Here is a 27,147-nt window from a genome sequence, read left to right as displayed (position 1 = left end):
CGCGCGCTGCACAAACCATTTGGCGGGATTTTCCCGGCGGCAGTGTTCTACTGGGGTCTTTGGGATGCTTAGCGGTAACTTTTAGGGAGTAGGACGTTCCCAACAGGGGAGCGACTTCTCGAGATTCCTGCTGTCTTCCATCCGGCGTTTGGGGGCTTCCCCCACATTGTTTTAAAAAGTGTTTCTCCGTGACTGACCGCTGGGGCTTTCTGACCGCCTGAGTTCTTGGGCTATTTGGTCACCTTCCTTCTCGGTCCCCCAGAGGGCAAAAGGACCAGAGTGACCTCCTGCTGATCGATCTCCACACCCGAGGGTTTCTTGGACTCAGGTCGGAGCTGTGTGGACCCGCCCCCACTCCTGTGTCACCATGTCCGTGTCCACCCAGCAGCTGGCCGAGGAGATGCAGATCTTCGGCCTAGAGTACGAGGAGCCTCTGATTGAGAAATGTGAGTCCCTTGCCCCGTCCCTGGACCCGCGCCGAGGTCCGCGCTTGGCTTGTAATTCCCAGACGCCTAAAAAAATGAGAGTGCTTCTAGGTTTCACCTTCCCCAGATCAGACTTCTCAGTGGGTGTGAGATGCAGAATTAAACTCAGTTTTGAGTTTGGGGATGTGAGGACTTTGAAATGCTCACAGAGTATTGCTTGGACCCCAACTCAAAAATAAGAATATGAAGCACGATTTTTTAAAAGTGCCAGTTTATATATACATAATTTTTTTAACATTTTATTTTTTTATTTCCCTCTCCCCCTCCCTTCTGGTAACCACTAGGCCATTGTCCATGTCCATGAGTCTTTGTTTGTCCTGTTTATTTGTCGCTTTTAGGTTTATATCCCACATATGTGATATCATGTGATTGTTCAACCTTTTCTGTCTGGCTTATTTCACTTAGTATGACTATTTCAAGGTCCATCCATGTTGTTGCAAATGGCAGTATTTCACTCTTATGGCTGAGTAATATTCCATTGTATATATGTACCACAGCTTCTTTAGCCAATCATCTATCGTAGGACACTTTGGTTGCTTCCATGTCCTGGCTACTGTGAATAATGCTGCAATGAACATCGGTGTGCATGAAGCACGATTTTAAATCAGTGCAATTTCAGAAAGGTGGAATTGGAGCTAGGTTGGGACTAGGCCCTACCTAGTGGCATCTCCGAGTTTGGAAATTGTTTAAGCCTCTAACAAAGCAAGCAATTTGGGGGTTTTGAAATGTAGTCTTTTATTGCTGGCACCTCCCTTAACAGCCTGTACCTTAAACTTCTCATCAGAGCAGTTGGTGATCTGTGCAAATATGAGCCCCTTGAGGTGGGTTCCTAAAACTGAATTTTAGCTTTGGAAGATACTTTAGGGAGTGTCAGCTGTTTACAGATGGAGAAACAAACAAGGAGAGTTAATAGCCTGAGCTGGTCTGTGAACCCAGGTCTTCTTTCTCTAAGTCCAGAGCCCCATCATACTGGTCCATCGTATTGGCAATGTAGGGACTTGTCTAAAGCAAAATCTGCGGAGACATAGAGTTCTCAGTTTTAGAAATGGAATGAGTGTGCACCTGCCTTAACCATTCATCAATATTTTGAACTTTTTAAATATTAGCATGTTACTTTCATGCTATTTAGCATGTTAGTGTCTCATGAGAGACCAGAATACTCCAGGTTCTTATGCCCAGTGCATTCTCTTCCCAAAAGGAGACTTAAATGAGAAACCCAATCATAGTCAGAAATGTATTTGCTGAGTTTGAAGGCAAAACAAGAGAAATTAGTTGTGCGAACCAAATTTGTAAAGGCTTCAGCTCAAGATGCTTGTTGTTGCCATCTCACAGAGGACTATGTTGGCAGTGGCTATGTTGGCAGAGGACTATGTTGGCAGTGGAATTCTAGTCTTTGAACTGATAATCACTCACCTCAGTGGGATTTTAATGTTGCCTGATAGTCATACCGAATTTCTCCCATCTGTTCACTCTAAGTCTTCTGGATCAGCGGTCCCTAACCTTTTTGGCACCAGGGACCAGTGCTCCTATGAGAATCTAATGCCTGAGGATCTGAGGCGGAGCTGAGGCGGTGATGCTAGTGCTGGGGAGCAGCTGCAAATACAGATGAAGCTTCGCTCACTGGCCTGCTGCTCACCTCCTGCTGTGCAACCTGGTTCCTAACAGGCCACAGACCAGTACTGGGGGTTGAGGACCCCTGTTCTAGATGACTGTTTTCTACCTTCTCCTTTAACATCCTTCTGTCCCACCCAGCTGATGTGCTTACTTCCTGTTTCGCTGGAAAAAATAGGAGCAATTAGAAAACTTACATAAGGCACCACCATTATGTGTCTGCTGTGTCTACCTACCTACCTGTGTCTGCTGTATACCTTGCCTTCCTTCCTATTATAATGAATAAATTTTCTATACTCCTAGCAAAGACCATACCCCCTCCACTTGAGTCCTCAATCCCATTCTTTTTCATCTTCTTAAGGACATCACTCCAGTAATTTCTCCTCTTACATGTTTTGTACTTTTCTCTATAAGGCTTTTTCCTAATAGCATGGAAATGTGGTTCTTACTCCTGCCTTTAAAATAGTCTGTTGACTCCACTTCCCACTCCAGGTTTTTCCTTCCCAATTACAGCAAATCTCAAAGGGTTATCTATACCTGCTGTATTCATTTTTTTTCCTCCTTCAACCCACTTCAGTCAGCCTTTTCATCTATACCATTTCACTAAAACTACCTCTCTCAAGGTCATCAGTGACCTTCCTCTGGCTAAAGTCGATGGTGAATTTTCAATTCTCATCTTGAATTATCAGCAGCATTTGACGCTGTTCATCATATCTTCTTTAAAACATTCTTCTCTTAGCTTATCAGACACTACTATTTGTCCTACTTTGCTTGTCCCCACTTCTCAGGCTTTACAGATTCATCCCCCTCCTGTCCTAAGCCTCAAGATGCTCTCACTTCCACGGCGCTGCCTGCTCCACGCTTCGGCCTCCGCTGTCATGGGGCACGGTGAGGCAGCTCAGCGTGAGCGCTGGGTCTGCGCAGCGACCCAGCCTCCTGCCACGCACTGCACACCGAAGGGGACAAAGCTTTCGTTGAATTCCTGAGTGATGAAATTATGGAGGTAAAGAACATATAGAAGCATAAGTCCCTCTCCAAGATGTCTGGAGGTTGGGAGCTGAGAGTGAGTAGGGCAGAAGCCGGATTGGTGCGGAATGTTGCTGGAGAAGGCGCTCACTTTCAACATTAACAGCAGCGTCCTGCCGACATTTGATGGGGGGGAGGCGCCCTCCCAAGGGGAGAAGGTTGAAGAAGAACAGGAGCCTGAATTGACATCGACTCCCATTTTCATGGTTGAAGTTATAAAGAATGGTGGCAAGGAGGCTCTTGTGCTGGACTGTCACTATCCAGAAGGTGAGGTTAGACAGGAAGAGGATGAGGGTGACATTTTCTCCATCAGGGAAGTGAGTTTTCAGTCCACCTGCGAGTCTGAATGGAAGGACACGAATTATACACAACACAGATTCCCTGGACTGGACCTTATTCGACCGCCTCATGGGTTTCCTTGTGGACCTAGGGGTGGATAGTACTTCTGCGGACGAGTTGGTGGAGCTCAGCGCACCCGTGGAGCACCAGCGTCCATCACTTTTCTTGAAGACCTCAGAGCTTTTGTCAGGAGCCGGCAGAGCAGACAAGACGCCGAACACCTTGCTTTGGCCAGCGATCAAAACCTACTCTGAAGCCAGACATGTGCTTCAAAATGATTTTCATCCTAATACGGAAAATAATTCAAATTTAAATGATTTCTAGTTCCCTCCTATTTACTATTCATTTGTTTCTTCTCTACATATCTGTAGATTTTTGTGTAACATAATGATGGACAATGAAATTGGTTTATTTCTTCTAAAAATGAAAAGATACTCTCACTTCCTTGGCGAGCTCACCTGGTCTCATGGCTTTACACCCCTGTATTGCCAGGGGATCCCAAATTTTTATCTTAGCCCAGACCTCTTGCCTGAACTGCAGGTTGGTGTGGCCAGCTGCCTACTTGACGCCTCCGATTGGATATCTGATTGGCACTTTGAACTGTACACGTAGAAAATGAAGCTCCTGGCATCTCCTTCCTCTCCTCAGAGTAGTCGCTCCTCTGTCTTTCCACCTCAGCTAATAGAGACTCCACTCTTCCAGGTGCTCAGGCTAAAAACACAGCATCATCTTTCTTCAGACCTCACGTCCAGCCAGCAAGTGCCACCAGCTTTACCTTCAGGATGTATCCTGAGTCTGACCACTTCTTACCACCTCCACGGCCAGCCACCACCTTGATCCAAGCCACCATCGTCTCCCACCCAGATTTTATCTTACTTGGTCCCCCTGATTCTGCCCTTGTCCCCTTCAGTCAACGGAAGTCCTCATGTTACTTGTTCTGTTCAGATCCTCTAGCGATTGCCCCGGCTGCTCAGGGTACTACGCAGGGTCATTGTGATGGCCTGATGGCCAACAACCTGCATTCCCTTCACCCTTTCACTTCTGTCTCCTGCTTCCTCGCTGCATTCCAGCCGCAGTGGAATGCTGATCTTGCTTCGACCTCAGGATTTTTGTCTGAAAGCTTTTACTAATCACTGCATGACTCACTCCTTCACTTCCTTAACTCTTAAATATCTTCTCGATGAAGCCTTCCCTAGTCACTGTGTTTAAAATTGCCAGCTCCTCCCCCAACTCCCTGATCCCTCTCTTGGCTTTATTTTTCTACGTAGTACATTTAACCATCTAATAGACTACATATTTTGCTTATTCGTTTTGTCTCCCCCTCCAATGGTAAGCTTTGTGGAGATAAGAATTCTTTGTTTTGCTCACTGCTGTATTCTCATTCCTAGAACAATGACTGGCACTAGTAGGTGCTGAATAAATATGGATCGACTAAAGAGAGGATTATTTTCTCTTTTCAAGGTGAAAGCTGCAAGAAAGAAACTAAGATCTTACTTGTCCAATTTTCCCTCCACAGTGGCGGAGCTGTGCGTTCTGCATGGAGAGAATGAGGCGGGAATGGTAGGCGAGCTCATAGCCTTCTGCACCAGCACGCAGAAAGATCGCCTCACCGCAGAGACCCTGAACTCTTTTGAGCATGAGGTAAGGACACGATGGAAGGAGACTCATCCCGTCATCCCGTAATTCTCCACTTCTGCTCTGTAGGGCAGGCTGTGCGATATACTGAGAAGAGTGTGGACTTTGAAATCAGAGTGGGCTTCCCGTCCCAGTGTGAGCCTGGGGAACTACTTAATGGCTCTGAGCCTCAGTTTCCTCTTCTGTCAGTGGTTCTAATCATATTATTTAGGATTATTGTAAGAATTAAATGAAAATGGATGTAAGTCCCCTAAAACTATGCCCAGTAGGTGGTGGGTCTTCAAAAAATAGTTGGTGTCATTATTAGACCTGTGATATGTTGTAGGGAAATAGTCACAGAATAAGTCTTTATGTTTAATCTGTTGTGTGCATCTTCTTAAGTCTCACTTTGAGGAATTTTATGTCTTTGATTATATTTCAAATGCCTGTTATTTGTGGCTGTGGAGAACGCCTCCTGTGATACTTGACTATGGAATAAAATATTTATTATCTTCTATTCCTCAGGTTCTGAGCAAAAGATTGGCCAGATCCCGGCACAGTGCCTCCAAGGACAGTGGGCACGCGGGAGCTAGAGACATCATTTCCATACAAGAGCTGTATCCTTTTCTGCTGAAGGTCTTGGTCTTAAGCCACCTGTTCTATTTTATGATTTATCTCAAGTCGCACGCGTAATTTAAAAACAAATAATAAGTGCCGAGCGGTCAGATTTTTAATTTAATCAACCCTTACCTTAGATTTTGCGTTGAAGTTTATTACCATTTTTCTTAACTGATGTTTTTAGAATCGAAGTGGAGGAGGAAGAGGAGACCCTTCTGAATGCCTATTCCACACCCTCCAAGGTACGTCCGCGGTTTAGAAATTGTATCCTACAAGTGGTGTTTTTTCTTATTCTAAAAACGTCACAACATTTGAAGTTCTGAGAGAGAAAAGTAACCACTCACACAGTTTCCATGTATTTCCTCCTACAGTTCCCACTTACGCATCTTCCTTGACGCTCGTATGCGTAAGTGGTTTCATGTAATGACAGCCTTTAGGAATGTGTGGTTATCTTGCTTTTTTCAGTTAGTATATCATAAAATTATTATAAATACAGATTCTCTATAACTACTCTTTTTAATGGTTGTTTAGTTTTTTATCAAGTGGAGGTACTATTGTTGAATAATCCAGTTCTAGTGTTGGATCCAGTGTGAGAGAGTATGGGAGTGGAAAAGCATTGCCCTCAGAGCCTGAATCAAAAGACCCAGGTGACCTTGGTGAGTTGTTTTAGCTCTCTGAGCTGCAGTTTCCTCACCTATAAAATTAGGATTCATTCATTTATTTACTGAGCAGCTACTATATGCCAGGTGCTGTGCTAGACACTGGGTAAACAGTGAATGAAATAGGCCCGGAGGGACTCTGCCCTCCAGAAGCTCGCAGCCAGCAGCTGATAATCTCCTTTCTCAGAGGGCTTGAAGGTGAAATGAGTATGTAAACTGCCAAGCCCAAATCAATGTATTCAGTAATACTAGTTAGTCTTTATACTAAATAAATTTGTGGAGATCGATATAAACATGGAATAAGCCTTAATTTTTCAAAGTAAATTACATCGTAAGAAGGAAGTAAGTAGTTTAAGTGTGCCTATGGAAAAGGTAAAAATATACCCCGAGTGGTTGCTAACACAAAACCTGGTGCCTATAATATTAAAGGAAATAAATGAGATTTTACTTAGCTCATTGAAGCTGGAGCTGGAGATTTTACTTAGCTCATTGAAGCACTTGATTTTTCCCTCTGAAGATGGTCCCTTCCAAAGCCATATCTTGGCAAAAGGCACCTTTACCCTTCCATTTGCTCAGGCCAGGAACCTTGGAGACCTCTTTGAGTCTTCCTTTCCTCGCACACCCTACATCCACCTTACCCGCTAGTCCCATCGGCCCTCCCAGGATCGGGGCCCCTCGCCACCTCCAGTGCCACCACCAGGTCCCCAGCACTGTAGTCTTCTGCGTGAGTGGACCAGCCTCCTAACGGGTCCTCTGGCCTCTTTCTGCCTTGTCCACCTCTAACCGATTCTCCACACGGCAGCCAGAGCTCCTTTCAAATGAAAGTCAGCCCAGGTTTTTTTTGCTGCTGCTCTTTCTAGTTCTCCATCTTCCCTAGGATGTTCAAAGTCTGGGTGTGTGAGGTTCTATCTGAGCTTCTCCTCACTCTGGTCTCCTTGCTATTCTTCAGACATACCAAACGTGTCCACCTCAGATGTCCCCTTGTCAGAGGGAACAAACTTGCCTAAGATAGCAACCCCCTCCTCATTCTCTCCTTTATTTTCTTTCCTTGCTTTGTTTTCCTCCATAGAACTTGACGACCTTGAGACACGTCATATATTCACTCTGCGTTTTAGTCTGTCTCCCTCCATTAGAATGGAAGCTCCTTGAGGACGGAGACGGCTTTATTCGCTGCTGTTTTCCCAGTGCGTGGCTCGTTAATAGCTGTTCAACGACAGACCTTGTGAAAGAGAGCGGTTGGCTGGCACTCCTGGTAGCGTCAAACAGTTGCAGTACCTAGTGGGACAATGTTGATCTGACTGACCACTTCACAGCTCCAGAACTGATCTCATTTACTTGTATATCTGGAGTTGATCACATTTGTGAGAATTGACTCATGGTAACCCAGTTCTCAGTAGACTGATGCATGAGGCAGATGCACATTTACTCTGGAAGTATATACCCTTCTAGTGACTGAAATACCACGTTGAGGACCATTCCTGCCACGAAAGTACTTGGGAGGCTCAGTTACGAATCAGAATGTGTGACCGTAAGCTCAGAGCTAAGTGAGTTGGATTAAATGAGCAAATAATTTAAAATATGTGTCTGAAGCTCAGAGGAGATATATGGGTCTGGGCTAGAGATGTGTCAAATGCTTAGAACAGCACCCATCACACAGCAGCTGCTCGATCATTGTTAGACTGTGCATCAAGGGCAGCATGATAAAGAGTCATAGTGCCAGACGTTGGCCTTTCCACACACATAGAGCCGGGGCGAGGCTGCCTGACCCTCGGCCCGTCCCGGGGCAGGCGTGCTCCTGTTACGGCGGTGCGTGTCAGTGCTCTTGTTATCATTCAGTATTTGCCTTGTGCGGACGACAGCTGTTCTTCTGCCTCTGTGTTCACCATAAATCTCCTGGTTATAATTCGGCTTTCCACGTGTCCTGCCTGATGGGAGAAAAGATCTTAGCCTGAGGATTCGAAGTTCCCATGCTGTCGGCATTCCGTTTCTAGTACATTAATACACTGGCATCCTTGGCTGTAATTTAGGTTTTGTGGTGTGAGAATGTGCTTGCCCGAGGATATGAAAATAGATACACTCTATATTTTCTTATTACAAGCAAATAAACCGGCGTGTAATCTTAGTAGTGAATCTCATGAGCTTGGTGGGAGTGAACACATCTCTGAGGGGCAGAATGGGAGTTGGTTCGTTGACACGATCAGGTTTCACGATTGAGGTGCGAGACTGTGCTGTGTCCCAGTACCATCCTCTTGCTGTGTCCTCAGAGGCAGACTCTCTCTTGAAATAATCCCTGTATAGCATTGGCCCTAGAGGCCTGGAGCCCACAGTATATTATAAGTGTCTTTGGGGAAATCGCTGGAGAAAATACAACAAAACCATAAAATCTTTTCAATCCTTGACTCGATAATTCTCCCTAATAAGAATCTCTCCTAATAGAAAAGCTTTATGTGTCTCAGTATAATTTATAATCACCCAAAATTACATGCAACCCATACATCCAGCTATAGAGAAGTTGTTATGTAAATTATTATCTATCAATTCAATTCAACACCTACCAAAAAGGAACAAGATTATGACAATGGAGGAAAATGCTCATAATTAATAAAATCATATCATACTTAAAGGTTTATAGTTAAACTAAGATCATAACTATTAGAGTTTGTATTTTTTAAATTGGAGAAAATATTAAAATTCTAGAAAGGAATATTGAAAAATTGTTATTGTATAGGGTGGTAGCCTAAGAGCCTTTTAAAATGTGGTTTCCATTCTGGCTCCTTTAATGATGGTTTCGACTCTGTGCCACAGTCAGCGCCAGGTTCGGTTGGCATAACTCCGATGTACAGCCAGGAGGAGCCCAAGGGCAGAGAAAGCCTCTGCAGTCCTGCTGGCCTCTTGATTTTAGTCAGGGCAAGGATTTTGCCTTACCTTGTCAGTCAGTTTTCCTAGACTTTGGGGAGCAATAGGTCACTGGACTGAGGGTTTCATCCTCCATGCTGGACACATCTTTGGATTCCTGTTGATGAGTAAGTGAAAAACCAAAAACAAGTGACCAACAATGAGGTGTTTGCTAAGTACTGTCCAAGTATGAGCTCAGCCATATTATCTGCTTGGACTCATTCCCTTCTCTAATTTTGAAAATGTGTGGTAGACTTTGCCAAAATTAGTGGTAACATCGTCCCGTCCCTTCTTGGGAATTCATCCATGCAGGTTAAAACCGCATGCGTTATGAAATTCACACCTGTCCAAAAGCAAAGCGAGGCGGGAAAAGAAAGTGAACACGTGAATGATTTAACAGGACAGATCACCTGATTCGCAGTCTTTTTGCGGGAATGTTGGCACTTTTTCATAATTGCCTTCAAAATGGGACAGTATTCTGATGAACACCGGGTGACGGTCACTGGAGAGTTCTCTATGGATTATGCACGGCAGGTGGGCCCCGAAGGCCCAGTCCTATTTCGTGCCCTTCGTGTGGGCACCATTTTCCTTTTTTTTTCCAAGGAACCGCACATTTAATTTGTAACTTGGGTCTAGAGTGACTGGGGTTTTGTTTTTTGTTTTGTTTCTAGGGTTCTCAGAAGCGAGCTGTCACCACCCCAGAAACCCCCCTAACCAAAAGGAGAGTGTCTGCTCGCAGCCCCCACCAGCTCCTCTCACCATCGAGTTTCTCTCCAAGGTATGATGAGAATTAATTCAGCTGCCAAAGAGCCGCACCCCCTTCCTCTGGTTATCTGGCGGAGGCTGACTACAGAGTGACTTATTAAACTCGGTGGACCAATACCTCCACTGTGACTGGCTAGAAAGTTTATTGCTGTCTGCTCTCCTTGCTTTCTCTTCCTGTGTGGAAAATTACTGTTTCTTACAGTAATTAAGGAAGCTCACTTTCCACCCACTTTTCTGGGGCTCGTTTCCTAGATCAGGAACAGATAGCTTGTTCTGAAAACAACCTGTCTATTCAGAAGTCTGAGTGCCCCGCAGGCCCTGCCTGCTTCTGTTAGTTCGTGTGTTGTTGAGTTTGTTTGGTTTTCTTTTTTTCATCTAAAGTATTTATTTTTTAAAAAAATAAAGACACATATCTTTGTTTATAATGTTGCGTAACCTGTTTATTGTTCCATCTCAGGTTACAAGTAGTTTCTGAGAGTTTTCCTGTCACTGTGAATCCACACTGACTTCATTGATATTTTGTCCCTGCTGCCACTTCTGTCCATGAGTTTTTGAATTCCGTAAGTGACATGTCTCGTATTAGAGAATCCATAGGTGAGGGCCGTACTGAGCCGAAGAAAGGTTTGTAGGTGTTGCCACGTCGGGATGAGGCTTAGGGACAGTATTGTTAACCATTTAGGGAAATACTAGCTGCCTCGAGTCACCTCCTCTGCTTTGGATCACTTTTTGTAGAATAAGCAGAGATTTAAGATATTTCAGCTCTGTCACTTTAGAAAGGAGGCGATAGCGGTCGTTTAAGATGAGCGGTCATTGGATTCTGAAGGACAGTTTGACTTGAGTATGGTCCGCTGCTAATTTGAGGAGTTCTCAAACTGTTTTTGGAAGCCACCTTTCTAGACTTACAAGAGCATCTTTGAAACTTGGTGTATAGAGATGGTTTCGACACGTGTGCCAGCACTGCTCCAACAGCTCCTTCTCTATGCAAGCAATCCTTTGAAACCCGTAGGTCTGTTTACAGCTGACCTCGTGTGAGCGTCTGGTTGCATTAAAGGCCGGCCCCAATGGATATCCCACAGAGCTTCGCAGGGAGGGGCTCGGAGAAGCCAGCGATACGTTGCCTAGTCATTCTTAAATGCATGCTAGTAAAGCTGACATCAGAAACTGGTTTTGTAATTTATGAAAGTAACTTCTCAATTATTTGGGTAGAGGCAGCACTGGAGATAGAGGTAATTAATGGAGCTCATTTTCTATAGCCTTTCCGTGGGAAGAAGGAATTATGGCACCATTGGCAGGAGTGCCCACCTAAAACTGGCTCCTGCAGAGTTTTGGTGCATTAAATGAAACCTGTTTTAAATAGACCTCTCCGTGAGTTATGTTCACAACCAAAGCATTAGAAGACCTCACTGTCTCACTGTCACCTAAGTGGATAGCAGCATCTAAGTGTTCTTGGAGGTGTAATTTGCCAGCCAGGGAGTGGAAACATGAGAACGTGTCAGCTGAGCCTCAGACTGGGAACTGCTGTTCGCAGCAGACCACATTCATTGCATCTCCACCTCCGTGGACACGGGGGAAAGCTGATTTATTTCACTTCATTTCATTGTTCCTACCTTAAACTATATTGTGAAGTATCATATACATGCATGGCAATTTTTGGCTTATCCACGGTTCCAGGCTCTGATACTGTTCTGATAAATGCTAAATCTTCATACGAAAGAAAAGAAAATGGTACTTGAAACTTGCTTTTTCATCAGTTCAGAGTTTGAGTTTTGTTCAGTTTTGTGCCAGGAAAATGACCTTTTAAAATATGTCTCCGTCTCTAAACACGTTCGATATCACTCAGCCCCTCATTCCTGAAATTCCTTTAAGATCCGGGTATGTCTAACCCCATTAAGCTGATTAGATTTATAAAATGCGAGGCCAGCTTGACGTTTCCCCAGCCCCCATCTGCGAAAGGTAACCTTATTTTATTCCTCTTGCCCTTTGTAAACGAACACAGTACTGTTAATCTCTTTCGCTTCCCATCAGTGCTACTCCCTCTCAGAAATACAACTCGAGGAATAACCGAGGAGAAGTGGTTACCTCCTTCGGCTCGGCCCAGGGAGTGTCTTGGTCCGGGAGAGGAGGAGCCGGCGTCATCAGCCTAAAGGTCTTGGGGTGTCCGGAGTCATTAACCGGGAGCTACAAATCAATGTTTCAGAAGCTCCCAGACATTCGAGAAGGTGATTGTTTTTCCCTTTGAAATTCTGGAAGATGTAGAACCACCTGGAAGGGTATTGAGTAAGTAGCAAAGCCTCGGCTAGGCTGTAGAACAGGTTCCAAGGTTGCCTTTGAATATTTAAGTTGGTAGATATCCTCTGGGTGTCCCCGTTAGTGCAGGGACATGACACGATGTGCTCAGTAATTCTCCCAAGTCACTTCCTTTTGCTAAAGAAAAATGCTAAAGAAAAGCACAGAACGATTTCCCAGTAACAACCATTTGAACTGTGTAAAGGAAGCCAGTCGAAGTATTAAAGGAAGCAGAGACACTTATGGCTTCTTCCTTGTGAAGAATGGAAGACTCTCCAGGTTGCCCTTGACTTCCCATAATCCTCACTGATGACCTGAGTTCCAGGAAGGCCGGGGGTAGGGGTCCGTGTTGACTCTGGGATTGTGCCACGTGTTCCCCGGTGGCCGAGGAAGACTGGATTCAGAAGCCAAGTATCAGGAAGTTGGCTAGGGATCTAGAAAGTATCATTTGGCCAGATGTCCTAAGCAGCCTTTCTGCTTCTATAAAATGACTAGCCTTCGTGTTTGACAATATGCTGTATTTTTTCTTCTTAGCAAGCGAAATGTCTTAAACACAACACTTTCCCTTTTGGGCTTTCAGTTCTGACCTGTAAGGTAGAAGAACTTGGCAGTGAACTCAAGGAACATTACCAGATAGAGGCTTTTGCTCCTGTTCTAGTTCCAGCACAAGTAAGTGTCGTTCCAGTTGTTCTTCCTAACTTGCGTTTTTAAATCCATGGTGAAAAGGCATCCTTTTGCTTCCTTTTCTACTTCTTGGCTATATCAGCCGGCATCATCAGATGTTCTAGTGAGAACATATATCCTGGATGGATTTGGTAAAATGGGTCCTTTTGAAGGAAGACTCACAGGTGCTTTCTGGTTTTGTGACCAGAGACAGTCATTTTCCTTGCACTTGGGTTCGGGTCTTACATAGAAGCAAAGATTAAAGACATCAAGATGTGAGGGCGACAGCAAGCATGGGCGTTCCAGAAATGGTCACACGCAGGCTCCCCCGTTATTGTGGACCAGCTGCTGCCCGTGGTATCATCCCTTGTGGTTTAATCTGACATGTAACCAGTGCTTTCTCTCTAGAGCATTTTTAAATCTATGGGGAGATGTGTTCTGGAAGATTTTTGAAGGTACTTGTATGTCATATATTTGCATTCAGAGAATGACCAGTTAGGGAAGATATGCAAAACCATGTCATATAAGGAAGTTTAGGAGGAAGTATTGGGGGAGGTGGGATGTACAGTACAATCTTGTGGGAAAAGATTAGGCTTCCTTCGTTTGCCCCCAGGCGTGGAAACAGGACAGAGGAAGCCATAGGACGATAAATTTCAGCTCAGTTTAACAAAGAACTTCCTGTTAAGGGGAGGTAGGATGTGTGGTTTAAGGATATGGCTCTAGAGCTGATCTTCTGGGTGTCAGACTCAGGTTTCACCCACTGTTTGACCTCGACTTAATAGCTGATGCCTCTTGCTCATTTTTCTCATCCGTAAAATGGGTACAGCAGTAGTATCCACCTCACAGATGTCGTGAGGACCGAATGAGTTAAGCCTTTAGAACAACGCCTGGGTTTTAGTGAGCTCGATAAACCTAAGCTATTTACAGTTGTAGCTCTCCAGAGACGCAGCAGGCTGCTGTGGGATGTTGAGGCAAGTTCTGCTTCACTAGGGGTGCTCAAGCTTAAGGCAGCCACTTAGAGGGACTTAAGCACTGGTGGTCAGACTAAAAGCCCCATAAGAGCCCTAACGCCCCTGAGAGTCAATGATGATGCTTGTGGTCATCTCCGGGTCAAAGTGATGCCTGGCCAAGATAATGTTTGTTGTTATTTAGAGGCATCATTTTCTTATCTGCTTTCCTATTCACCCTGTTGACTTCAGATTCTGAGCCTCTGTCCCAAAGACTGTGTCATTCTTTCGTTGCCACCTTCCTTCGGTAGGAGCCCGTCACTCTGCTGGGCCAGATTGGCTGTGATAGCAACGGGAAGCTGAACAACAAGTCGGTGATTCTAGAGGGGGACCGGGAGCATTCTTCCGGCGCTCAAGTTCCAGTGGATTTATCTGAGCTCAGAGAATACTCTCTGTTTCCTGGACAGGTGCGAGGGATGTGAGCGTGCTCCTTACCCTACGGTATGTGTGGTGGGCTGGGGCTCCAGGAATGAGCATTCCATCACTGGCCAGCTGCTCCTTGCTTCCGACCGCTGGTGCCTTGAGACGTGGCTGGAGCACAGGCCCGAGAGTGGACACTGGTGTAGGGATTCCGATTTTCCCTCGTCAGCTCTGACCTTGGCTCTAGAATCTGACTGCCCAGGTTCGAATCCCAGCTCTTCCCCCCGAAGTATGTGATTACGGCTATATTACTTACCCTCTAAGCCAGAGTATCCTCATCTGTAAAATGAGAATAATAATTCTTACCTCATAGGACAGTTGTGAAAATGAGGTCATCCGTATAAAGCATAATTATCGTTATTAATACAACCCCTTTAATTTGTTTTCTAGAGAAATGCCTCCAAGTTTACGATTACAAAATGAGAGTAGCTGGACAATAGTTTTAACTACCTCAAAATAATTTATTCCTGACCTCTCGTTTATCTCCCCTGTTTTGCTCTTGTCTTTCAGGTTGTAATTATGGAAGGAATGAACACGACTGGTAGAAAACTTGTTGCCACTAAACTCTATGAGGTATCACGGCGGTCCCCACCCTTCCTCTGGGCTGGCCGCAGGGGCGGGATGCACGTTCTCTGTCCTTTTTAAGAGCCTGTTTCTTTGCTTCTCAGTTCTCTCACTCTAGCGTGGGAACCTGTCTCTAGGCCAGGGGTCAGCAAACTGTTTCTGTAAAGGGCCAGACAGTCAATATTTTAGGCTTTGCAGGCCGTGTGGTCTTATCACAGTGTCAGCTTTGCCAACATAGCACAGACGCAGCCAGACAACCTGTAAGCCAATGAGTGTGTCAGTGTGCCAGTAAAACTTTATTTACAAAAATAGGTGATAGCCAGATTTGGCCCATAGCGTACCCTTCTCTGCTCTAGGCAATTACTTTCCACAGATTTTCATCGAATGCAGGGAAAAGTAACAGGTACCGGCTCTCTCTCCTCCTTGCCTAGGATACTGACACTCTGCTCCCACTTTTCGCTGGGTGTTTTAAGAGTTTTGCTGTGACCTCCCATTTTCTAGAATTCTTCCCACTCTGAGCAATATAGAAAAATGGCAGTACCATCAGCTCTGAGCTTTTAGCTCCAAGGAGCAAGACGCTTGCAAACACGCCCCCACTGGGTGCCCACCCCTTTCCCCACGAACAGCGGTGCCTGGGGCAAGACCGCAGCTTAGCTTTTTTTCTGTTTTTAAGGGTGTGCCACTTCCATTTTATCAGCCCACCGAAGAGGATGGAGGTAAGTTTTGGTTCCAACGTCGTTTGCCAACAATGAGGGAGGTGGGCAAGGGTCCAGGAGTGCAGAGCCTCGGGCCCTCAGAAAGCCGCGGGAGCTGCGAGGGCCCCTCGAGGGCACTGGGGGCCGCTGCGGACGGTGGCTTCGCAGGCCCCCTGTGGAAGGCCAGGGATCTGGGCCTCGTGAGCTTGGTCAGTGTTACACCTGGGTCCTGAGTACACGAGGCATGTCGTTCAAATCGAACGTTTCACAGGTATTTGCAGATTCCTTTGAAAAAGGAAAACTAGGGGCTGTTTAAAAAACAATTTCTTAAAATGCAATGTCAAATCCTGGATGGAACCCTAGAAGAGAAAAGGGACATTCGAGGGAAAACTAGTGACATCCAAATAAAGCCGGGAGTAGTTAGCAGTGATGCGTCAGCATTAGTTCCTTTGTCCTGACAGCTGCACTGTAGTTAGGAAAGACGTCGCCGTTAGGGGACCCTGGGCGAAAGGTAGACACTTGGGAACTCTGTACTATCCTCACAACTTTTCTACAATTCTAAAGTTCTCCCAGAGTAAAAAGTCGGTTTAAAAATTAGGCGAATTTCTAAGAAAGCCTAGAGTTATTCGGTAACTAATCTAGATGGGAAAAGACAAAAAGAAATTTTAACAAACGTTGCTTCAAAATATTTTAAAGCAGTTTTGTAGGGAAAGCAGAAGACGGTTAAGGATTTACAGCGAGACAGCCAACACTAGCATATTGTCAACACCCTATACACATGAATAGTGTATGAGATCATTCTTGGAGGCGACCTCGAATCCGGAATGAAATTCAGGAATTTATGATGTTGTGCGTTCTATCAGAAAATATGTGTTTATGGCAGAAAGAGTAGTGTGGTGGTATCAGATCAACTTCAAAGAATGAAAAGGAAGTGACTTGGCCGAGATGCCCAGAGCCTGAGCCGTGTGCCCGGGAAGCCTTCGGAAGCAGTCGAATGTGCTGTTCACAGACGTCGTGTGAGCAGGGTGTTAAGCGAGGCAGTCACGGAGACAGAGACGCGGGCCCTGCCCTCCCGGCACTTGCTAGTTGTCCTGGGATCACATCTCCTTCAGACTCCTCGGAACCAAACAACTTTGTCCTCTGCCCTGCATGAAACTTACTCGTCCCCTTGAATTCTCTGTCTCAGGTCATGGTATTATCACCCAGGTAGGTGAATAGTGACCTGCCATCCTTAATCCCGGAACTTGTGACTGTGTTACTTTATATGACAAAAGGGACTTTGCACGTGTGATTAAGGATCTTGAGATGGAGGTGGTTATGATGGATTATGGGGGCAGCGTAATCACAGGGTCCCTGTGAAAGGGAGGCAGAAGGAGCAGCTTCAGGGAGATTGGCAAATGTTAGGCTGCCAGCTTTGAAGATGGAGGAGAGGCCGTGAGCCAAGGAATGCATGCAGCCCCCTGGAAACTGGAAAAGGCAAGGAAATGGATTCTCCCCTCAAACATCCAGAAGGAGCAGGCAGCCCTGCCAACACCTGGATTTTAGGACTTCTGACCCCTAGAGCTGCAAACCAGTAAATGTGTGTTAATTTAAGCCACTAAGGTGGTGGTAATTTGTTACAGCAGCCACAGAAAACTAACGACCACGTGTTAAGAGGTCAGGATCTTTGGATTTGGTTGCTGTAAGCCGCAGAAACTGGTGCAGACTATCTTAGGAAAAAGAATTAGTTCAGGGAAATCCAGGTGTCTCACAGACTGGTCAGGCGGCTAGAAATCTAGGCTGAGAACCAGGATAAGGACCCAGCAACTCTGGGTGTCCAGGTAGCAGCGATTCCCCAGCTGTCTCATCTGGCCACTTCTGCTGGAACAGGTCACCTCCAACATGCTTTCTACCTTTGGATAGTTCACCTTGAGATTTCAGAACCTAGGAAGAGAGTGCAAAGGGCTGAAATTGGGTCACATGCCTGCCCTCTTGGCTAGGGGAGGACAGTGCACCTGATTTACAGCCCCCCGAGACTGCTTTATGGAGGAGAGGGCTGGTCTTTCAAAAAGAAAGCAGATGCTGTGGGGAAAAGGATCATGCACGATGGGCAGCCAGAACACAAGGCCCCGCACCCCGTCACTCGGTAGTCTGCCATTCCAAGCCTCGCACCCCGGCTTGTCTTTCTGGACCCCTCAGTATACCACGTTCTCCAGCCACACTGAGCCATCAGATCATCCCTCACACTGAGCACTCTCAAGTCACAGTGCTCTCCAGGACCCAGCCTTGCCCTTTCTCTGGAAAATTCTACCTATAAGAGTAAGCAAAGTGAAATTAGCCAGTCAGAAAAAGGAAAACACTGTATGGTTCCACTCATATGAGATAGAGTAGCCAAACTCATAGAGACAGACAATGGAATGGTGGGTGGTGGGGGCCGGGAGAGGGGCACTAGGGAGTTAGTGTTTATTGGGGACAGTTTCCGTTTTATAAGAATCGAGTTCTGGAGATGAATGGTGGTGATGATTGCATAACAATATGATTCATTTAATACCACTGACATGTTAAAGTGGCTAAGATGGTAAATTTTGTGTTATATATATTTTAGCACAATAAAAGAATTGTAAGGAAAATGCCATAACCAAATCTCACTTTGATCAGTTCCTGCCACTTTCCTCCCGTTGCTCACGTGCACTGCTAGTGACGTGCCTGACACGTGTTCCAGTTATTTGCGTACCTGCCTGTCTGCACCAGCTGACGGGATTCTTTGAGGATGGGGATGAGGTCTCCCCATCTTGGATTCCCAGAGTCGCACACAGGAGACTCAGTCAGTTGACCTCTGAGGCATTTTCCCTAACTGTCCTTTCTCTCACCATCCCAGTATCTTCTAATCAACGCCTTACGGTCCTTTCTATCTTAGACTTTGAGCAGAACATGGTCCTGGTGGCCTGTGGACCATACACCACGTCTGACAGCATCACGTATGACCCCCTGCTCGACCTCATCACCATCATCAACCACGACCAGCCAGACGTCTGCATCCTGGTAGGAGGCCCTCCCAGGGCACCTTCTGGGAGGCACCAGTGGGGAACCCAGGGGTCAGCCATAGAGAGAGGTCCAGTATGGCTTTAAATTCTCAGGAAGCACATCAGATTCTTCTCCTTTTTGAAAATACATTTTACTCTTAGTGCGCATCTTTAGAGAGGTGTATGCAGCCTACATGCCTTCAGTTAATCCAAAAGCGTGACATTTTTTGCCACCCTTCACTGTCTTTTTAAAGCTCAAAGCACTACGTACGGTTCATATGACGGTAGATTTCCCTTGCTAGGTCTAGAAAGTCAGGAAAAAGCCCGGCATTGTAGGAGGCGGTACCACTGGTTATGGGGCCCTGGTGGCCTCTGTCCAGGGCTCACGCTTTCTGCCTGTGATCTTGGCTGTGTGCCCCCGGCCCATCTGCTAACTGTCCCAGGCCCTGCAGGCAGCCTCAATGGGACAGATGGGCCCTGAGCAAAGCACTGCTAGGAGAGGTTATGCGAAGGTGCTCATGGACATGCGTGGTTCTGATTTATTCTTTTGGTACCTTTGTTTCTTTCTTTGGGCTTATTTGCAGTTTGGCCCTTTCCTGGATGCTAAGCATGAACAGGTTGAGGTGAGTGACGGGTCGGGATGGGGTGTTGTGGAGACTTGCATTCAGATGAGACCTCACTGTTATTTTCATCTCTTGGAGTTTACTTTGCAACTAATCCCTGTGGCTAATGAGAAAGACATTGTAGCTGGGCATTTTTTATAAAGGTGTTGAATTCAAGGGCTTTAATTCACCACAATACAAAGCCATTTGGATACAAATATATGAGTCCTGGTGTTCCTTTATTTATGACACCCACCGCTAAGGCCCAGGAGCGCCAGCACTGATGCAGGTGTCTGGGGGTCACGGGGCTACACTGTGGAAGGGCCTCACCTGGCTGCTCCCTTCGGCTTGATGACTGATGTCTTGCTGTCCTTGATGCGTTCATACAAATGGCCCTTTCCCAGACATGTTTCCTATCCTTTGTCTCAGGATATTTTACCTTCCACAGGAAAGATTTCAAAATGCTTGTCCTTTTGATGTTTCAGCTTATATTCAAGAGGATTAATTCTTCCCCCGTCTCCTTTCCTGCCCCCAGCCAAACACAGCTCCTTGGGGACAGATTTGTTCCCCCGCGCATCTCCTTTAACTCCTAGCGCAAGAGCTGATACCCAGGGTCATCTAACGAACGTTAAACAAGGGAATAAACACCAAATGTCTACCCTCTAAATCTTTTCCTTTCTCTCCTTGCAGAACGGTCTGCTGACGAGTTCGTTCGAAGATGTTTTCAAGCAGTGTCTACGAACGATTGTCGAAGGGACTCGAAGGTCAGAGTTCAGAATGCTGGGCAGAACCTTAAGCTGCCCAGGTTTCTCCAGGGCCTCCCGTTAGAAAAACAAGCTACTCGAAAGTAGTGGTAGCTCCTATCCTTTCGTCCTTTTGAACTAGAGATCAGATAGAGCTCTTGAACTTCAAGTGCCCAGACGCGGAGTTAAGAGGCATCTTGGTAAAACAAAGATAAACACACACTAGCCGCTCTCCTTCCCCTCTCCCTCCTTCCTTCCTTGTCTCACTCCTTCCGTATAGACCCACATTCCACAGGAATCTTCCCAGGATGCTTCTGAGAAGTGATTTTGTTGATGACTTACACAGCAGAATCCCAAGAGGCCCTAGACAGCTCGTTGTGGGAGTGATTGTTTTGGGGCGAGCCCAAGTCCTTCCCCTGAGTCACTGCTTCCCCACGTTTTGTGAGGCATCGCCAGTCGCCAAAGCAAGCTGTGGTAGAAACTCAGGGAGGGTGGGGATCTCGAATCTCTGCCACAGACCAAGGAGAAGGAACTGCGAAAGGTCACGGTGGTGATGAAAGATGTGTAGTTCTAATTTAAGAGAAAAGGCGCCATTCCAGGGAGAGTCGAAAACTACAAGCAGAAGGTTATTCAGGAAGTTGACATCCTCACTTCCTGACCCTTTTCCTCCAAGGTTTCCAAGAAATTAATATAGGTGATGGGTGTTCTCTGGGGATTTGCTTTCCTGTAGTAGAGCTCATAAAAAATATTCCTGAGGCTAAGCTTTTAAAAGCAAGTCTGGAACAAAGGTGGTTTTTTAAAACAAAATGAATGATCTTCCACTGCTTGGCTGTGAGAACTGATCCCAGTCAGGGGACTTGAATTGTGCCGGTGACAGCCTGCAGCTGGATCCACCCTTCCCTCCCTCCTTTGAGTGAAGATGACACAGGTACCTTCCCTCTCACCTCCCAGGTTTCACCCTGAACCAAGCACATCAGCCCCGGAGAGCTCAGGAGATACACCCCGAAAAAGCAGGAGCAGGGCTGCTGTCCCTGTGCTGTCACCCCTCAGGTCTCCTCGGGGACAGGCGGGGACTGTGTGGCAGTGCCCAGCACCGGCGGGCTGCTGTCAGTGTGAGATCGGGTTCTGGTTTGGTTCCTCGCTCCATGTGGTGTTGACAGCAGTGGTACAAAGAACAAAGCAGGCTTTGTTCCCCTGGGGGCAGCGCCCAGCACCACCAGGCACTTTCATCTGTGGCCAGTGTTTGCCCCGGGCTGGGGGGCTGCCCCACCTTTCCTCAAACAGTATATAAAGGGTCTTCATTTGGAGAATTTCTTTTTATTCCTGAGAGGTCAGGCCTGCAGAGCATTAAGCTGATTTATAAGGAACCAGAGTCAGTGAGGAAGCACCTCCTCCCTCACAGGGGCCCAGCAGAGCCGAGGACCCTCCCACTGTGATGTAAGAAGTTGTGCAATCTCAGCATAGTTGGAATTTTCTCTTGTATCCCTCCCCTTAAGGCCAGTGCAAAACCATGAGTAGAAGGGCCGTTTGCCCTTAACTATTGCTCTTTGGCGCCTGCACTGAAACAGCAATTCTGTGTCTGATCAGCGGCCAGCTGTCCCTCCCCTTTGTGTCCATCACAGACTGAGCACTTGGGCTCTAGAGCAGGGGTCCCCAGTCCCTGGGCTGCAGGCTACTACCAGGCCACGGCCTGGTAGGAACCAGGCTGCTCCCCAGCGCCAGCATCACCGCCTCCGCTCCGCCTCAGATAAACAGGCATTAGATTCTCATAGGAGCCCCGGTCCCTGGTGCCAAAGAGGTTGGGGACCACCGCTCTAGAGCACTGACTGTCCCGTTTAGGTTACCCCCGGCCTGTTTGCCAGACTCCAGCACCCAAATAGGTGGATTTGGATTTATAGTGAACTTTTCAATGTTAAAGAGACTATAACTAATACGCAAAGGTCCTTCAGTCTCATTTTCTGATTTCCTGTTGCAAAAGTCTCAGTTTACACTTTGAGCAGATGTGACACACAAGTGACAAGTGTGACATCACCAACACCTTTATCCCATACAGAGGCAGCTACGACCTGTAGTACATTTGGGAAGGCCACATATTTTAAGAGGGAGCTGGCAGTGAGAGCTGTCAGTGGGTTTTAAACAAGCCCCCAACGTCACACTTTATGCAGATTTGCTTTACAATAGACCCGTCTGCCAAGCTCAGCTCAGGGAACCAAGGAAACGAGACTTTACTCCTTTCTTCTTTTGTGCGTCTGGGGAGGATAAACAGTTGGCCCCCGGAGTTAAAGGTTTTTCCTTCGCTCCTATGTTGTAACCCCAGAGATTCTCCTTCTGTCTCCATCAAAGGAAACATCTGTCAGCTGCGCTTTTACTGTTGCCGTGAAGATGTCACATTGCCATTGTTCTGAAGATGTCTCTGTCCTCGCTGTCAAAATTGTGACCTAGTGTTTGGTTAGCCAGGAGGCCGCAGTCTCCAGACTGGCCTGCCAGGTCTCTCCCTAGCAAGGAGCCCCATCTGGGGAGCTCACGCTTTTAAGCCACATCTGTTTGCTTATGGTAAAGAGTCAGAACGTTGGTTTCGGCTCTGGCTCTGAGGCTCTGATTCTGTGGTCAAATCCTGTCTTTCTAGATTTTCTAGATCCCAATTTCTTCAGTTTTCTACCAAACAGTAATCCCATCCTCCCCACCCCCAGTGCAGCATCACACACAGCTGAGAGAAAGTATGTCCTGGGTGGCCTCATCAAGGTGGCCGTGTGTACATGAGAACAAATGGTCCATCACTCACAGTGTCCCCTGCCCACCTCTCATCATAGGAGAGTTCAGTTCTGAAATTCTTCCCCGGAAGTAGGGTCACGTACAAACTGACATTTTAAATGTCGTCCAGCTGCTCTAACTCAACAGTCCTTGTTTTTTCCCTCTTCTGATGATTTTTTGATGAAGTAGCTCCGGCTCCCACCTCGTCTTTGTCCCGTCGCTGAGAGATGTCCAGCACGAGCCCGTGTACCCACAGCCACCTTTCAGCTACTCCGACCTGCCTCATGAGGACAGGAAGGTACCAGCATCCCCTCCTCGACCAGCAGGCAGTCAGAATCAAATGCGCTGCAGGTGTCACAGCTCTGTCCCTGAAGTGGAAGGCGAACATGCCTTTTTGGGGCATGCGTACGGCCTGAATCTTTTAGAGGGCACATGTGCTTATAATTTACTGTACGTGAGTTCGGTCCCCTTTTCAGTGATCTGCCCAGCCCTCAGAGACCCCTCCCCCCTTTCATGGGAAGAAGTTTCTGGCTTTGGTGTGCAGATGTATGTCTCGGCCCCTTCTCATTTCAGCGAGTGCAGTTCGTGTCTGACCCCTGCAGCCTCTCCGTGAATGGTGTGGTCCTTGGCCTGACGTCCACGGATCTGCTGTTCCACATGGGGGCCGAGGAGATCAGCAGGTGAGGCGTGTGTACCAGCCCAGCGGGCAGGACCATGGCTTTCTGCCAGCCCTTTGGCCACGGCATGGGGCCACTGGAGCCTCTGTTTCTGTTACCACTTGTCTCTTCAGTGTTTGAGACCCCAAAGAACCACCTCCATCCATCTGCACTTAATTTATAGTCATAGAAGTTTGTCTGCTTTCCTTTTGCTCCCATGTTTGTGACCTAAACAAGAGTGGGTGTCCCTGTTGGTAGAGAATGACCTGTGAACTTGCTCTGAAGGCTGAACTCCCCACCGGAGCAGTGTGTAGCTCTGCAGAGAATCAGACACAGCTGAGTCTGGAGTGTAGGCTCAGCAGTCGCGTGAAGATGGGTGTGTGCTCGTTGGCTGAGGTTTGAGATGCAAGGTCACCCCGGCCGCACACTCGCCTCACTCTAGTACAGACGTGGCGTGCTTTCGCACGAGCCAGTGCTGGCTGTCACGGTCCTGATCACAGGAATTCCTGGTCTTCCCCTTCTCAGCCTGGCACCCTGCTCCCCTCATGTGGGCAGACCGGGCCATTTTGTGGGTCGGGTCTTTAAACTTCCCCGGAGGGACCCTCTTGTCACTGCACCTTGGCCTTGCAGCCTCTCTAGTTTATCAAATCCTCCAGTCTTCCCCGAAGAAAAACAAACTGAGAAACAAGGTTCTGCGTTCCATGTCTTGCTTTTCTGCCTTCCACAGTTCTTCTGGAACTTCAGACAGATTCAGCCGAATACTGAAGCACATCCTGACCCAGAGGAGGTGAGTCGGCTCACTGTGCCACGAAGATCGCTTTGGGGTTACGGAGCTCTGACAGATTTGATTGTGAGGGCCTCCCCCAGGCCACTACCAGGGAACTCCACCATGACGACGAGCCTGTGTTCTGTCCTGCAAACACAGGAATGGAGGGCGGTCTGTGACAGCAGGGGACCAGTAACGTGGAGGGATCCACCTGGGAAGGGGGTCCAGACCCAGCCACCGCTCATCCTTTCTCTCCATCCCTGTAGCTACTACCCACTCTACCCTCCCCAGGAAGACATGGCCATTGACTATGAGAGTTTCTGCGCCTACGCACAGCTGCCCGTCACCCCAGATGTCTTCATAGTCCCATCAGAGCTGAGGTACTTCGTGAAGGTAGGTTTGAACTCTTTCCCAAACACGCCAGAACTAGTCTTTGACTTTCCGTCCCAGGCCACGAGCACCCGCTCTTCATGGGTCCGCTGATGCGAGTGGTGGCCTCGTTTCTTGGGGCAGGTGGTAGGACTAGAAAACAACTCTGTTAGTAAAATGCTTAAAGTAAATGACATCCCCTTGCTTCCCTCTCCCCCGGAGGCCCAGCCTGGGAGCCCCAGAGGCAGGAAGGACAGCCTCAAGCAGTGGTCCTCAGGCGGGGCGCTGCCAGGGTGACCCAGGGAATGAGTCACACGTGCACTTGCCTGCCCCTCTCCTGGATTCTGGTCTGACCTCCAAGTGGCCCCGAGAACTTGGAGGACGCTCTCGGGTCATTCTCATCTCTGCCACCAAGGTCCTGCCCACCTGAGGGCTGGGTCCCTCCTAGGGACTGCACCCAACCGATCCCCTCTTGCCAAACCAGAGCCAGCTCAACCTCTAGAGGTAAAACTTTTTTTACACTGGAAAACAGCCAGGTCAGGTGTGTCTCCCAAGTCTGGGAGCTGATTGTCACCCTGTCAAGTCACCTTCTTTGTCCTATGTCCGAGGCTCCAAAGGGATTCAGAGTTTTCCAGGGATGTTGACATATCTGACCTACGATGCGTGTGGTGGCCTTCATTTCCATTCTGTAAAACCCTCTTTGGGGTCTGACCATTAGATGATTTCACTTTTGTTGCAATAGTCCCACTCATTTTGGCCTTTCCAAACCCAGTCTCCTCTTCTTTCCCAGGACGTCCTTGGCTGTGTCTGCGTGAATCCTGGACGCCTCACCAAAGGGCAGGTGGGGGGCACCTATGGCCGGCTCTACCTCAGGAGGCAGACCCCAGAGGCCGGGGAGGGGAGGCGGAGTCCATGTGTTGCTGCCCAGGTGGTCAGGATCTGAGCCTTCAGGCACTTTGTCCCCCACTGTGCGGGCCTGGAGGCCCTAGGACCCAGGACTAGCTGACAAGATTCCGCCCCGTTGGAAGGTGAAGAAGAGGAGGCGGCCACAGCTGGGGCGTGGAGGCCACGGGGGGCCCAGCACAGAAGACATCATGCAGCCGCCTCCGACTTCGAGTGAGCTCCATTGGAAGATGCCTTTGCTCCTGATACACGGATTCTAGCGTGAACTTCCTGTGGATGCAGCACACTTGGAAAAAGTGAGAAGGCTTTATGACCTTCTACACAAATAAGACAACTTTTGGAGACATAAAAGTAAATTCTGAGTGTAACTTCTGAGTCTAATCTAATGAACAAAGAATGTTGCCTCCTTGACCTGTGTCCAGAGAAGGCAGAGTGTGTGTCACACTGGGTTTCTTTCTGGCCAGCCCCAGCCCCGATCCTCATAAGGCTGCTCTCGAGGTCCCCATGGCCTCTGTGCTGAGGTGTGCTGGGCCCGGGCCACAGAGCTGGGCTGCGGAGCCAGCAGCTGGACACATGCCCAGCCCTCACATATGTGCTGCGAACCCAGCCTGACCTCCCCCTGGAGTGGGCAGCCTCGCGGCGCTGTGCCCAAGCCGGTGCTGGCCCCACCAAACTGCGGTGCCCGCCCAGAGCCCAGAACATGTGGACAAGGCCAGGCCCTCCGGGGTCCCCCGCACAGCCCCGTGCCCAGGTATCCTGGCATCTGGGGAAAGGCTGGCCCTGGCTGAACACGGAGTGGGTTTCTGCGTGAGCTGGCAGGCTGTCCTGCCTCACGTGCCAAAGCCATGAAGAAGACCCCAGCTGCAGGCCCAAGGGGAGGGTGCAGGGGGGCAGCGGGTGCCGTCGCCTGTGCCTTGAGTCAGAGATAAATAGGAAACCCGACAGTGTCCAGCCTTCGCCTCCCACCTCCAGCAGTGAGAGAGAATCGATGACACCTGACTGGACTCAGGTAAAATTGGTCTCCCTTTGAAAAGCAGATGCTGTAGCATTTTGTTTGTTTTATAGGCGCCTCCTCTAAAAAGAATTAGGGACAAGCCCAGCTTGGGGAAGCTGCTTTCTCTCCTCCCCAGGATCCCCCACATGTGAAGCACCCAGCTGTGGTCCAAAGGGCAATGTGACTTAACAGCCTCCGGATGTGGCATTTTTGGAGCCTGGCTCCTCTTCTACAACCTGATACGGTCACTCCTGTTCAAGAACGTCATTTATATTTCCACCAAGACCGATGTCAAGCCCTTGCCTGGGAAGATTAACCAGCAGGCCCTCAGCCACGATAAACGGCTCCCAGCCTATCACATGAGCCCATGTGTGGCTCTTGGCAGTTATTCCCATGTTGCTTCTGAAGAAGCCTCATGGGGAATGGTAAAGTCTCAGTCCCCACTTGGCAAAGTTCAGAGCCTGCCTCCCCTCAGCAGACTGGGGGCGGCTGGGCGGGGCGGGGGTGCATCCTGCGGGGAGGCGTGTGCAGGCCAGGCTGGCTGTTGGGCGCAGCCTCCTGGGGCGGAGTGAAAGCTGGAGCTCGGCATGAATGGGAGCGAGAGCCGTTGCCTGGATACAAGTCGTGTGACTGTTGAAAATGATCTGGGAGGTCCAGAGCAGGCTTTCAAAACTCAGAAAGAAAGCAGAGTGTGAAGCCAAAAGAGCAGACAGG

At 48.0% G+C, this 27,147-nt stretch overlaps 1 protein-coding gene across 4 annotated transcripts; it reads left to right on the top strand.

Annotated features, from left to right (window-relative positions):
- POLA2 (DNA polymerase alpha 2, accessory subunit) lies at nt 1-25,850 on the top strand. Of its 4 annotated transcripts, none has more exons than XM_039840957.1 (18): nt 2-446; nt 4,978-5,102; nt 5,601-5,692; nt 5,878-5,935; nt 9,919-10,025; nt 12,038-12,231; nt 12,879-12,967; nt 14,220-14,375; nt 14,899-14,961; nt 15,626-15,668; nt 18,544-18,668; nt 19,234-19,272; nt 19,942-20,015; nt 22,932-23,043; nt 23,319-23,425; nt 24,129-24,188; nt 24,434-24,560; nt 25,327-25,850. In XM_039840957.1, exons 1-18 carry the CDS (start codon nt 368-370, stop codon nt 25,477-25,479), a joined length of 1,803 nt encoding a protein of 600 aa, XP_039696891.1. In that variant the 5' UTR covers nt 2-367; the 3' UTR covers nt 25,480-25,850. The 4 variants fall into 4 exon arrangements, with proteins under 4 accessions (XP_039696893.1, XP_039696891.1, XP_039696894.1 ...); XM_039840958.1 differs by having other exon boundaries at nt 324-446; nt 22,935-23,043; nt 25,327-25,479; XM_039840959.1 differs by lacking the exon at nt 19,234-19,272 and having other exon boundaries at nt 1-446.
- Nucleotides 25,851-27,147: the final 1,297 nt, after the last annotated feature.

This window comes from Pteropus medius, unplaced genomic scaffold (assembly GCF_902729225.1).
Source record: "Pteropus medius unplaced genomic scaffold, Ma_sr-lr_union100, whole genome shotgun sequence".
NCBI classification, from domain to species: domain Eukaryota; kingdom Metazoa; phylum Chordata; class Mammalia; order Chiroptera; family Pteropodidae; genus Pteropus; species Pteropus medius.
This window is presented reverse-complemented; position numbering and strand designations above follow the sequence as displayed.